The sequence below is a fragment of the Lygodium microphyllum genome, chromosome 4, assembly GCF_053477565.2.
Source record: "Lygodium microphyllum isolate KBCC chromosome 4, Lygodium_microphyllum_v1.1.10, whole genome shotgun sequence".
Taxonomy (NCBI): domain Eukaryota; kingdom Viridiplantae; phylum Streptophyta; class Polypodiopsida; order Schizaeales; family Lygodiaceae; genus Lygodium; species Lygodium microphyllum.
In genome coordinates this window covers 89,056,882-89,070,247 of record NC_141138.1, presented here as the reverse complement: position 1 = coordinate 89,070,247, position 13,366 = coordinate 89,056,882, and the positions used below count along the sequence as shown (strand labels likewise).

The window sequence follows — 13,366 nt, the reverse complement described above, 5'->3', positions numbered from 1 at the left end:
CAAGCTTGTGCAGTATCCCCTGAGGTAAGGCGACCATGAAGATACCTTGTCTCACTCCACCTCTGCGATGCACAAGGTACTGATGTGCAAAGTAGAGTGAGTGTGTGGGATGGAGAGTGACCCATGACCTGTCCAAAGACTGCAGTCTCCTCCAATTCTTCCATGGCATGGACCATTTGGAGCAGTTCCTCAAACAGCACCACATGCAAGGAGTATAATTGTGATGCACTTATGGGTTGTAACAGTGTCAGCCATTGCATATTTTTTGCTAGGACCTTCTGCGCCTGCTGGTGGCTGATTTTTTAACGGGAAAGGCTGTCACAAGGGGAGGGGACAGCACTGTTACAGCTTCAAGGAGGGCAAGATGGGATAAGGAAGCACAGATAGTGCAGGTGCAGCTGCTGGTTTAACAGACAGACAGGGGAAACAGTGGTGAGTAACTGGAGGCAAAGAAGGCAATAGTGGTGCATGGAATCCATGTTCTCATTCCCATTTCACGTTACTACATAGTAATGGTGGAACAGTCATTTTGCAGCTTCCCCTTGCATTCACATATCTGATCATTATGAGATTAGAACTCTTCATGAAACACTACTATCCCCACAAACAGGTGCTGATCCTTTACATGCCATCTCAAAGTGATTGGCAGACCATTCATGGATGTATTATGTATGTGCAAGGATGGGCAAGGACCGCAGATGAGAGAGGCGTACTGAAATCCAGCTATCTAGAGAGTCATCATGTATTCCTTAGGCTAGTGAGGCTTTGTTTGTTACATTAGAATCCATACATGAAGAGATGGACATAGAGGAGCAGGCCTCGCCAAGGTCTTAGAGGATACCGCAAAAATCCCATCATATGAGAGAGAACTCTTGAACCACAAGCAGAGAACCTTGCCATTTTTAATAGTATGGATATATGTAGTTTCAGTTGAGAATAAGAGAAGCATGTTCGACTGCTTGATGGGCTGTCTCACTAAAACACCTATGAACTTGATATTCAAACTCGCCACAAGGTCATTGAAGTGGACACAGACATTTCCTAGCTTGCCCTCTTTCTGACATGTACATGCCATCACATTGGTAGCATTGGAGATCCACTTTGATACTATCCACTTTTCATCTGCAAATTGTGAAGAAAATTGTGGAGTAGCTGCCAGGGTTTGCACTGAAATACAAAATGTACAACCACTACAAAAACACAATGATATAGACACATATTTGCAAAACTCAAACCCTAAACACAAAACTCAAAACTCAAACACAGAAACAAGCATAAGTAGAAGGAGAGAAAAAGAGCACAACTCTAAAGTGAATGAAAATTGTAAATGAATGAAAAGTTTATAGGGTGCCCAAGGGTAGAGTAGTAGTGTCGGAGAGTGACATCCACTGGAGATGGATCCCAGGTACTATGACCAGCAATTAGAGTGAAGAAACTGTCAAACGTAGATCCTAGTGGAGGCTGAAGAACCTGGTGAGAGTAGAGAAAATGTTGGAGGAGGCAAGCAGCAACTAGAAGCTGCAAATGCAGCAGTGGAGCAGCCGCTTGATTTATGAGAACCTATCGTCTGGCTGATGGAGATCAAACACAAGCTGTTGGAGATCTTCTGGAGGCTGGCAATGACTATGGAGTATCAAACACAGTAGTGGGAGTGATGCCAAGTAAGAGATAGCAGCAGGAGAAGCCATCGCTAAAAGCAGGAGAAGCGGTCGCTAAAAGACTGATGGCTGAAAATTTGCACAAGAGACGATGACTGAATGGGAGCAGCCTGTCTAGCTATAGATGTGGATGGACCCTACCAAATTAGAGTTTCACTGACACTCTCTTGAACCACGCACCGTTTTTGCATTTTTCAATAAATAAGCATTTTTTGGGGCTGTTTAAGAGTTTAATCAGCATGTAATGCATTTCTTAGCTCAACACAGACTGGTTGTTTGTACAGAAGGATCTCAGATATAGACCCAGCATTATCTGTCTAGAAGTTCACAGTCTACGCTACCGAGGGAGATCACTGCTGTCATTTTTCCAGAGGATTGTTGGAAAGAAAGACGTACATAGGATTTTAAGAATTCTTCTACAACCTGTTCAAAGTATATTACTCTTCAGACTTCTGCAACAGGTTGTAGTTGATAATGATTGACAAACAAATAGTAAGTTCTACACGTTTGAAATGAAACTGAGATAGAAAATGATTACCTCGTCTCCTGATTAGATTGATCAAAAAAATTCCAAAGAAGATTGCTGCAAGCACAGGATTAATCAGCATTTTGCAAGGTACTTTTCAGAAGTTTGCATCAACCATTATCTGGTTTTCTTTTCCAATCTAAGAATTTATATCAACAGCATGGACATACGCTTGAAGTGAGCTGCTAGTTATCCATGTTGGAATACTTCCTGATAACTTATTATATGAGACATCCCTGGAAGAAAGAGTGTATTTTAGTATGTTGGTGCAAAACTCAATCCATAGAAAAAGAAATCTGATCTGTAAATTACCAGTGCAAACAGCAAGAATGCGGCAATAAAGGATGTTCCCATTACATATGTTCATGACTACTCAGTCTTTTATGTTTCTGCTTTTCGTAGAATTTAGTGTTCTGCTACTTTAACGTGAACAGAAGAGATCCCATCTAAAGGGTAGATACAACCACACATGTTTCTGTAAAAGCATGCTAATAAATTATCTTTATGTAAAAAGGAGGATACACTGAGGATGAACACAACCAACGTCTGAAATATTGGAAAAAGAGAGATTATTTATCTTGGTCAATATCCTCTCTCTCTCAGCACACTGGTCATGCCATCGCCCCCCCCCCCCTCTCTCTCTCTTTTTTTTTTTCGTAAAAGGTAATTGTATTAATTACGAAAAAAAAGGTACAAGTTTACATGATTACAAGATACACGATGGCTCTAAGCCATTGTGTGTAAAAATCTCTCTCTCTCTCTCTCTCTCTCTCTTTTTTTTTCGTAAAAGGTAATTGTATTAATCACGAAAAAAGTACAAGATTACTTGATTACAAGATACATGACGACAATCTAAGCCATCATGTGAAGAGGTTCTAAGTACTACAAGTTACAACGTCATGGCAAAGATGCAGAGGAAATTGCCATATGCCAGGGACGTAAGTCCTCCCTAGAGAGCAAATCAGAATGCTGGAGAAGATCCAACTGCCAATACAAGAGGCCCTTAAGCCTCGCAATATGCCGCTGAACATTATAGGCGGAGTCAAAAAGGAAAGCATTCCGAATGGTCCAGTTATGCCAACAGCCCCAATATCGAAGAAAATGATACATGAGCTTCATATGTGGCTGTACGGGAGTGGGGTATTTGGGCTGCCCGAAAACCCAATCAAAGGGGCGCAGGGTGAAACCAACCACCCCTTGCCAAACAGCCGACAAAAATAACTAGACTTTCTTTGCGATGGGGCAAGAAATAAATCGGTGGCGAGCGGATTCCACAGCAGTGGTGCAAAAGAAACAGTTGCCATTGGAGATTCGTCGCTTGGAAAGAGCCGAAGCAAGCGGAAGACCACCAATCATCACTCTCCAAAGAAAGACTTTACATTTGAAGGGTGTCTTGTTCAACCAGCCCTCCATCACAGTTGCCCTCCACCATGACCGGGATTTACGTAATCCCCATAAAGCATTCGCTTTGGTAACTAGCCATTGATGATCTTTAATCAGAATATGATACACTTGGTTAGCAGAAGCTTTGCTTAAAGTCAGCCGGCCTTGTAGGTCCCAATCCTGCCAGGGATGATCCGAAGCAAGGGCAGGAAAGGGTTGTCTGCTCTGGAGCACCCTCAAAAGCTGTTCCCATAAAGGCCTATATCCACGAGGGATCCTGAAAAGCCTCCTAGCTGTACGAAACGATATAAGCACATTGCGACTGGCAAGGGTGGCATCTGCAACTGAAGACAAGCCCAAACGGGCCATCCGGTTGAATTGTGGTCTAAGCTCATGTTTACCTTCCCATGCAAGTAAACGCGAGACTGCCAGCAATTCCACTTGAAAAGAGTTAGTAGCTAAGCGATCCTCCGCTGGATGCCACTGAGCCTTCTGGAGGACCTGTTTCCAGGAACATACCAAATGAGTAAGCAGCGATGAAGAAGAACTGGAGAACCGCGAATCAGCATTAAGAACATGCCACCAAGAACTCCGGATTTGGGTATTGCCATGCAGAAGCCCATGGCCCTCAAGGAAATAACGGGCTATATCGACCCATGGATGATGATCCGAGCACATGGTGCGGAAAAGAGACCAACGGAGTGCCTGCATGTGAGTTTGGGCATCTAAAATAGCTCCGCCACCCATGCGTTTGGGGGTGCACGCATGCGACCAAGAGATCCAGGAAATACCTGCATGCAATGAGTTCTTCTTCCATAGCATGAAACGAATAGACTGAGTAAGAGCATTCAGAGTCGTAGTAGTCCAAGGCAACAATGGCAAGAAATATGTGAGCATTGGCAACATAATTGTTTGGGCTACTTTGAGGCGAACATGGAAGGGCCAGGCTTGAGATTTCCAATACATAAACTTAGCCACCATTTTCTGAGAACTCCACTGCAGAAGCTGCTTTGGGGGAACATCAACACCCAAAGGGTACCCAAGGTGCCTGACAATGGAGCCACGAGGAACAACCAGACCCTGCCAGTCCAAGGACTGCAAATCCGACTCCGTGCAGCTGAGAATGGCTGATTTGAGCGCATTGATACGAAGGCCGGACGCCTGACCAAAGAGGCCCCAAACATCCAATGCTCTTCGAAGGTTATCCTTGTCCGCACGCAAAATCATAAAACTATCATCCGCCAGGGATTGGCTAATGAAGTGTTGTCCTGTAGGAAGCGACAGTCCGGCCAACTGAGAAGAGGCTGCCATATGAGATAACATCGAAAGAACTGGATGTGTCGCAAGGGCAAAGAATAGAGGGCTCAAAGGGCACCCTTGTCTGACAGAGCGGGCAAGGACAAATGGCTCAGTAACACCTCCGTTCAGCATGACTAGCGAAGACGCTGCAGCGCTAATGGTGTAGATTAGACGAGACATCCGAGCACCAAAGCCCATAGCAGACATAAGTTCAGCAACGAAAGACTAGTCCAGATAGTCAAAAGCCTTTTCCAGGTCCAGTTGAATCAGTACTACCTCCTGATTAGAATGCCTTGCATAATCAATTGCCAGTTGAGCATTCAATACATTGTGCAGAATATTTCGGCCCTTAATGAAACCATACTGTAGAGGGTGCACAATGGCAGGGAGATGCTTATGGAGCCGATTCGCCATTACTTTGGAAAAGATTTTGTACATTGAACCCATCAAAAAAATTGGGCGCCACTGTGTCAACTTAGATGGCGAAGGAACTTTTGGAAGCAGTTTAATAAGGCCTTCTTTCCATGAGGAAGGGCATGATCCCCGTTTTCCACACCTGCTGAAACAAAGCCTGCAATGGTTTCGCCAGTTGGGTAGCAAAAGCTTCAAAGAACTCATTGGTGAGACCATCCCAACCCGGACTTTTATCCTTGGGCAAGTGTAACAAGACGTCCATAACCTCTGCCTCACAAATATCTGACTCCATAGTAGCTTGCATGTCCTGCAGAAGCTGATTGCGGACCAGGTTATAAAAAACCGAACGGGCCTGAGTAATTTGGGCTGAAGGTGGAGAATTGGAACCGAGAAGGTCACGGAAATAATTCCTGCACATATGCACAATAGTCTGCGGATCCAGGATAAGGTGGCCTTCTGCATCCTCGAGTCTGGTCATATTCTCTCGAGCAGGAGAGGCATGGAGAGCTCGAAAGAACTTATGGGTCTGGCATGCACTATCTTGCAAAGTCTCCGTCAGATGTTGCAGTTTGGCCTGCTGATATGATTTCAACTGGAATTCTTTAATAAGATCAGTCACCCGCATGGCCAGTGCGAGCAGAAATGCATCATCCGGAGTGTCCACCAGCAGAGAACGAACCAAAACCAGCAGGTCCTCTGCTGCCTGGCGACGCCGCCGACAAAGAGAGGCATGATAGATCCCATACTGCCGAGCAACCCGTTGCACATTATAGAGCAATCTTTCAAATGACGCAGTGCCCTGAGAGGAGAAGTCCAAGAAGAATCTGTCAATCAATTGCTGCATATAGCCCTGAAAGATTGCATGCTTCAAGTAAGACGAGTTGAAACGCAAAGGGAGTCTCTCCAGAAATTGCTTGAAAGGTGCAATGGGTTGTGCAAGCAGCTCGAGCTGCAGAGGGAAATGGTCCGACAAGGCATATTGCTGCAACACTTTTATTTCGAGCATCTCGGGAAGAAAATCATCATTCTGCATGATATATATACGGTCCAATCGTGACCATGTTGTTGCATACTGGGCAGAATGGAAAGTAAACCCTCTAGAAGACGGGTGTAGCCAGGACCAGAGATCTTGCTTAAGAACAACAAGAGCCAACTCATGCCACATACGACTTTCCGGCGCATCCATTACCGAATGCTCCGATGTGGACTGGGAAGAATCAACACACATATTGAAATCCCCCATGAAGAAGCCCCGTTTGCCAAGTGACAAGGAGGTCTGCAAAGTCTGCCAAAACTCCCGACGAGATAACGAATCATTCGGAGCATAGAGGCCAAGTAACCATAAGATTTCCCCTTCGAATAAAATTTCAATCACCAAAAAGCGGCCATGAACATCATTTTTAATAAGAACAGGCTGATATTTGTCATGTACAATCATGAGCACACCCGAATAATGCATGGCCTGTGTCCCTGCATAAAACAATCGAAAGCCATGGCAATCCACAACTTTTCCGGCTTCACTGTGACTCTTGTGCTCAATAGCGCACAGGACATCCCACTGATTTTCATACAATACAGTCCACATGGCATGTTGCTTGTGTCGAGAACAAATTCCTCGCACATTCCACGTGGCTATTTTCATGTGCATTCAAAACAAAATCAGGTACGAGGCACAGCTTGCCTCGATTTGACTTTGTCGGCGAGAATGTCCAGGACTCCCTCGTCCAAGAAATCCGCCAACACCGCAAAAGAGTTCTGAGGACCAGATTTGGAAGTAGACGGCATATCTGTTGGCTTGGGGTTGAAACGGGGATAACGACGGTCCCACGGGGTAATGACGTTACCTCTGGTATCAAATGCCAGCTTAGCAGGGGGACCCTTTGGACGATCCGAATACATTTTCCTGGCGGGCTGATGACGGGGGGCAGAGGAAACCATAGCAGGAGCAGAGCGCTTGGAAGACAACATTTCCTTCCTGCGCATATATGTACGCATGGAATCTTGTGAGGTAGTAGGCACAGTATTCTCCATGCCAGCAACAACCCTGTTGCCTTTTTTTGCACGTACTTCAACCCAATCAGTGGCACGGGAATCCAGACCCGAAACCTGTTGTTTACCTTTGGCTAGAACATGGGGCTGGTGGATAGTATCCAGCGACGGAGCATCACACACCATATCTTCCATGGGCGACGCAACATGGCCAACATCTGAAGTGTGTTGCTGTTCCGGGCATTCGGCCATAAAATGCCCCAACTGTCCACAGGAAAAGCAATGCCCTGCAAAATTGCCCCATTTCAAACGAAAGTGTAACGGATGCATGCCAGAGCAATTGAGGCGTAACCAAGCAGGCCTTTTTCTTGCAGTGTCCCATAACATACACAAGCGGTTGCGATTCACAGCCCTGAAACTGGGAGGGACCAGAACAGTGCCCACAGCGGCCATAGCATCCTTCAATAGTGGCCAATAAACAGCCGGACAATTTTCCACTTCTACCCACACAGGGCATTCACGTTGCAGCAGACGCTGAAAATCTGCCATTGGGCGCCATGGAACCACATGAACCAACCGGCGATCAAAAAACAAAGGCAGTTTAGACAGGAGAGCAGCACGGTGCGTCTCCGATTTCAACAGGACCTCAAAAAAACCTCGGGAGCCAACAAAAATCTCTTCAACACATTCCCCTTGTAGCAGATTGTGCAGCCACTGGCGAATACGGGAAAGCAGCGGGATTCGACCAGTGAAGAAGAGTATCACAGCGCGATCATAAAACACCGAAAAGGAGCGTAGGACAGTTTTTGGGTCCACGGTGGCTTCCAGAACATCGTCAGGTGCAGAGTCAGAAAAGACTTCCTGATTATGTTGAACATAATCGCCAAGCAAAGTGTTGGCAAATTCCAGCAAATGCTCCCAGTCAACATCCTGAGAGTCCACAGAATCCGAAGCAACCTGAGCATAGGAACGATCCTGATGAACACCTATCTCTTCCGAAGTATGCTTGGTACGTTTACCCGCAGGCTGGATGTCGGGACCAGGGGGCATCTCTTCGTTGCACGGAACCATATCCTCAGGTTCCTCAGCATCAGAATCCGGGCCAAGTGCTGCCACTGTTTGGTCTATGAAATCCAGATCCAAACGAGCCATCGTGTATGACGATCTGATCTCGAAGGAGGACTGACCCTCTCTCTCTCCCTCTTTTCTGTACAGAGGCGCTGTCCAGGGGTGTACTCTGCAAGGACAGCTAATGAAAGCGGAGCTTTACCTGTCATCGTGCAGGGGCAGAAGGGCGAAACAAAGGCCTGGCGGTCTCAACAGCAGAGCGGGACAGGCTGGGGCGCAGGGCAGGGATCCGTCAGCAGCGAAACCCTAACTAACAAGGCGAAGGGACGAGAGGCAGGCGCAGAGGTCGCAGCTCAGGTGGGTGTGGGGCGCAAGCGATGGGCCGTCCAAACGCAGGGCGGGGGATGCAGCGGCCGTGGACAGGGCGTCAGGGGCAGGCGACGGACCAGAAGGGCGCTGAGGAGCAGGACGCGCGAAACGAAGGCTGACGAGGCGGAAGGACGACAGCCGGGACCCCAACCGCCAGAACGACCGATGGCCTATGCCGTCTGCATGCGCGAGGAACCAGGCAACGGATGACGCGGAATCTGCACCGGTGGCAGGTCACGAGCAGCAGGCGCCATCCGATCTCTCTCTCTCTCGCGATGATATCTCTCTCTCTCTCTCTCCACACTAATCTCTCTCTCTCTTCTCTCTCTCTCTCTCTCTCTCTCTCTCTCTCTCTCTCTCTCTCTCCCCCCCACCCATAATAGGTAATTCTATTAATTACAAAAAAAAGTACAAGAGAGATTACAAGATGCAGGGATACAAAAAGGACATGAGTGCAAGAGCCACTCCAGACCTAGATAGGCCACTGCACAAGGAATCAAGAGTTTTGACGAGATTTCATTGTGTAGGCCAGGGACTTTACTACCAATTTCTCCAGCACACTTTCTTCAACAATGTCTCCCACTACTACAAAGGGATTGTGTCTTTGATGTTCCCCCCGCAAGGAAAAAGGTGTGTCTGTAGGGTGGGAGGTGGAACCTGGATACTGGTGATCCCATGGAGTGAAGACTCTACTGGTAGCACCAAAGGCCAATTGAGCTAGAGGGCCATGGGCACGCGGTGATGAGTGGCTTGATTGGTACTATTGTGATTGTTGTTTGGAGGGTGGTGGATCCATGGTAGGAGTAGGAACTTGAGCAGTAGGCGCATTGGAGGATATATCTTGATGACATAAATAAGTGTGGAGGGAGTCTTGTGAAGAAGGTGTAGTAGGTGCTGGGGGAATGGAGGTCTCCTTTGCTTTTCCCTTATTGCATCAGCCTTCCGTCCATCCCTACATTTGCAGATTTGAAGAAGAAATTCATTGCTTGCCTCTAGATGATTGGGCTGAATAGGGCAGAAGGTGGAGGCATGTTTTGGTCCTTGTCCATGAGCTGATCCACCAAGGTACTCTTTTGGTTTGGACATTTAGACATGAAATGACCCAGTTGGCTACACAAGAAACAGTGACCAGCAAAAGTACCCCACTTGAGCCAGAACCAAAGAACCCACATGCCACTGCAATTGAGGCACAATCACTTGGGTCTCTTTCTGGTGGTGACCCAAAGCATGCATAGTAAATTTCGATTGGCTGCCTTTAGACTGGGGGGGTACCAATACATGGCCCACTATAGCCATTGAATCCTTGAGAAGGGCCCAATAAACAACTAGGAAACTCTCCGCTTCCACCCATACTTGACATGCTTGTTGGGATTGCTTATTGAGGAGAAAATCCCATCCAAAGTAGAAAGGAGCAAGGAGCAACACCTCATAGAATCCTCGCGGACCAATGAATATCTCCTCCACACAATTAGTATGAAGAAGAAATGCTAACCATTAATGGCGGATCTTGGCTAGCACGGAAATTTGATTGGTGAAGAAGAGATTAGCACCTTGCTCATGAAAAGCAGGAAAAGGAGAGATAACAGAATATGGAACACACCTACTGGCACTGGGAAGTGCACATGGTTTGGCCATCTTTAACGGGCTACCATAGTGGCCAAGATCTAATGGCTTCACATGTTGGAATAACAAGAAAGGGTCAAGCACAGTGGACTATTTGATTGGATCACCCAACTTGCTACCTGACATAAAAAGTTTTGAAATCTCAGACATACCAATTGGATTAGTAGCAGACCATGCTATTCTAGCTTTCACAATGCAATATGGGCATATACACGAAGCACAGTCACACATACCCAAATTACCACGCTATGATTTTGTGGAAGCGACCTCACACATATACAGCATTACTGTGTGAGATGCATTGAGGGAGCTAGACACACAGGCCTCTTTGGATGAGTTTACAGGACAGTTGGCCGAGATAATACACACTTCAGCAGCATACGCTTTCCCACACACTACACCGTCAGATAAACCTCCACGAGGTAATGCTCCACAGAATGGCTGGTATGATGATGAGTGCAAAGAGACACGAGCACGTTTTCAGCGAGAGCTGGCACTTGGTATATGCACACATAAGCATGCTCGAACACTCTTCAGACGATTGGTACGCAAAAAGAAGCGGGAATACCTAAGCAGACTAGAAACAGAAATGTATTCCATGTTCTTGGGGCAGGACAGCAAGAGAGCATGGAAAAAGATGCATGAGAGCTAGCCACCCCTACAAATTACTAGACCGGATGATTGGCATGGATATGCTTGCACACTCTATGATATCCTTGGCCAAGAGCCTATGCCACTCCCCTCAACCTCAAGACCAGCAAATTGCAGATTTTTCACAGAAAAAAAGTGAGGAATGCCATATGGAAGCTGAAAAATGGAAGAGCCCAAGACCATGAGGGTTTAGTGGCTGAACACTTCACGCATGCCTGTGATATTCTGGCACCAACGCTGGCTCACATCTTTAATAGGGCAGTTTGTGAGGGATTTCCAACCCGTTGGTCAGACCATATTATTGTGCCGCTCTTTAAGAGTGGAGACCCCGCGCTACCTAGTAACTACCGAACTATCATGATTGGACACATGCTGGCCAAGATATATGGCTCTATCCTGGAACAAGCGTTGAGTGAATGGGCCGAGATGCATGGCCTGAGGTCAAAAGGCCAGGCTGGCTTCAGGAGGGTATATACAACTCTAGACCATATCTTTACGTTGAGGGCAATCATTGAAGAAGGCAAGGCATTCAAGAAAAAGATCTATTGCTGTTTTGTGGACTTTCGCAAGGCCTTTGACACAGTGCCACGTGCTAGACTCATGAAAAGAATGCAAAACATTGATGTGCCCGTAGAGATACAGTGGAGTATCTATGCCCTGTATGAGACAATGACAGGCAGAGTACGAACACCTGAGGGCATCTCAGATACAGTCAATAGCACCATTGGGGTGAAACAAGGCTGTCCACTTTCACCGACACTTTTTGGGCTGTATATAGATGAAATTTCAGAATATGTGGATAGGACGGGTGGGGCCGGAGCCAGCCTAGCTGGAGTGCTGATACCATTACTGCTTTATGCCAATGATATTGTACTTATATCTGACTCACCTGAGGGACTAAATAGACACTTGGATGCATTATCAGCTTTTTGCAGAGATAGAGATCTTAAGGTGAACCTTGGGAAAACTAAAGTTATGGTATTTAACACTTCAGCTGCTTGGGTGACAAGAGCTGAGCACCAGTTTACTTTTGACGGAGAGCCAGTGGAGATGATTAGGCAGTATGTTTATTTGGGGGTCACATTGAAGGGACCACAGTTCTCTTGGAGAGAGACATCAAAGGCTCGTTTGGCAAAAGCATATGCAGCCTTAGGTGCATTGGAGAGGCAATGTGATCACATACAATTTCATGAGCCGCGCACCAAACTGTGGCTTTTTGACACCTTGGTTACACCCACACTCCTATATGGGTCCGAGTCTCTTTCACACGAGGAGACAGCCTTTGGGAGACTAGGATGGACCAGAGAAGGAATACTATGATGGATGGGAGCATATGGAAAGACCACTGGTCATGACGATCTCACGCATGATACGAGCGAAGAGCTCGGCCCCACATGAGATTAACAGAGCTGAGTTGGGGGCATCACCCATGGTGGCTGAGGCCTTGGTTCAGGCAGTGACTTTCATACATAGACTATGGGAGCTCCCCCAAGATAGATACCCACGGCTAGCCTTGGCCTCTTCTAGACAACTAGCAGCAGACGGTGACAGACACTGTTAGTATGCTCAGATGAGTACATGGATGCGTCTACATGGTCTGCAGATTGACAGACTACCCCCCTTTGACTATAGCCTGGATTGCCCTACACTTGACCTAAGCCGATCAGAGCTAAACCATGTGATCAGAGCAGACATACTGAAGTTAGATACGGAGAACACCTGGATCCGACCCCCCTCGCCCCATGGCACGAGGATGGCACACTACCAGACCCACTTCCTCCAGGTATCTGAGGATGGTTTCATCACCCGACCCAATTACATGGACACACAGCTGCCTCATGGACTACGCACAGTTATTGGTCAGATCCGCACCTCATCCCACCACCTGAGGATTGAGACAGGCAGATGGGAGGGTATACAAACAGAAGAACGCATATGCCCACTATGCGACAGAGAGCCAGAGACAGAGGAACACTACATCTGCCGATGCACTGTATATTACGACATACGAGGTAGATACCACTGTCTGTTTCGAGAGGGTTTTGGACCCCTGAGACGGATCATGCAGTATGAGGATCAGAGATGCTTGGGATTTTTCCTCTTGGAGCTCCAGAGGCGCAGAGCAATAATTCTACGGAGTAGGAGGCCCCCACAGCTCGGCTCACATAGACAGAGAGCAGTCACTGACTTTTTCATTGATACACGACAGAGTATGGCAAATACCACTACTACTGCCACACAGCCTACAGGAGTACATCATCATTGGACCTCATCTTCTGTAGGTGTCCCTTTGGATAGAGCAGTGGCACTTAGCCGGTCTAGGCGCCCACGTCCACCCGGACGAAGGCCTAGACATCCACACCACAGACAAATTAAAGCCATCATT

The 13,366-nt window shown here is 47.0% G+C and overlaps 1 protein-coding gene across 4 annotated transcripts in view; it reads right to left on the bottom strand.

Annotated features, from left to right (window-relative positions):
* The window catches only part of LOC148037282 (putative LRR receptor-like serine/threonine-protein kinase At1g56140), a 268,988-nt gene that overhangs the window by 73,334 nt on the left and 182,288 nt on the right, over positions 1-13,366 (bottom strand). For all 4 annotated transcript variants that reach the window (XM_087676199.1, XM_087676198.1, XM_087676197.1 and 1 more), the window contains 2 exons: positions 2,355-2,420; positions 2,197-2,241 (listed from right to left, as the gene is read on the bottom strand). In XM_087676199.1, the coding sequence (XP_087532325.1) occupies positions 2,197-2,241; positions 2,355-2,420 (111 nt within the window). The remainder of the gene's footprint in view (positions 1-2,196; positions 2,242-2,354; positions 2,421-13,366) is intronic.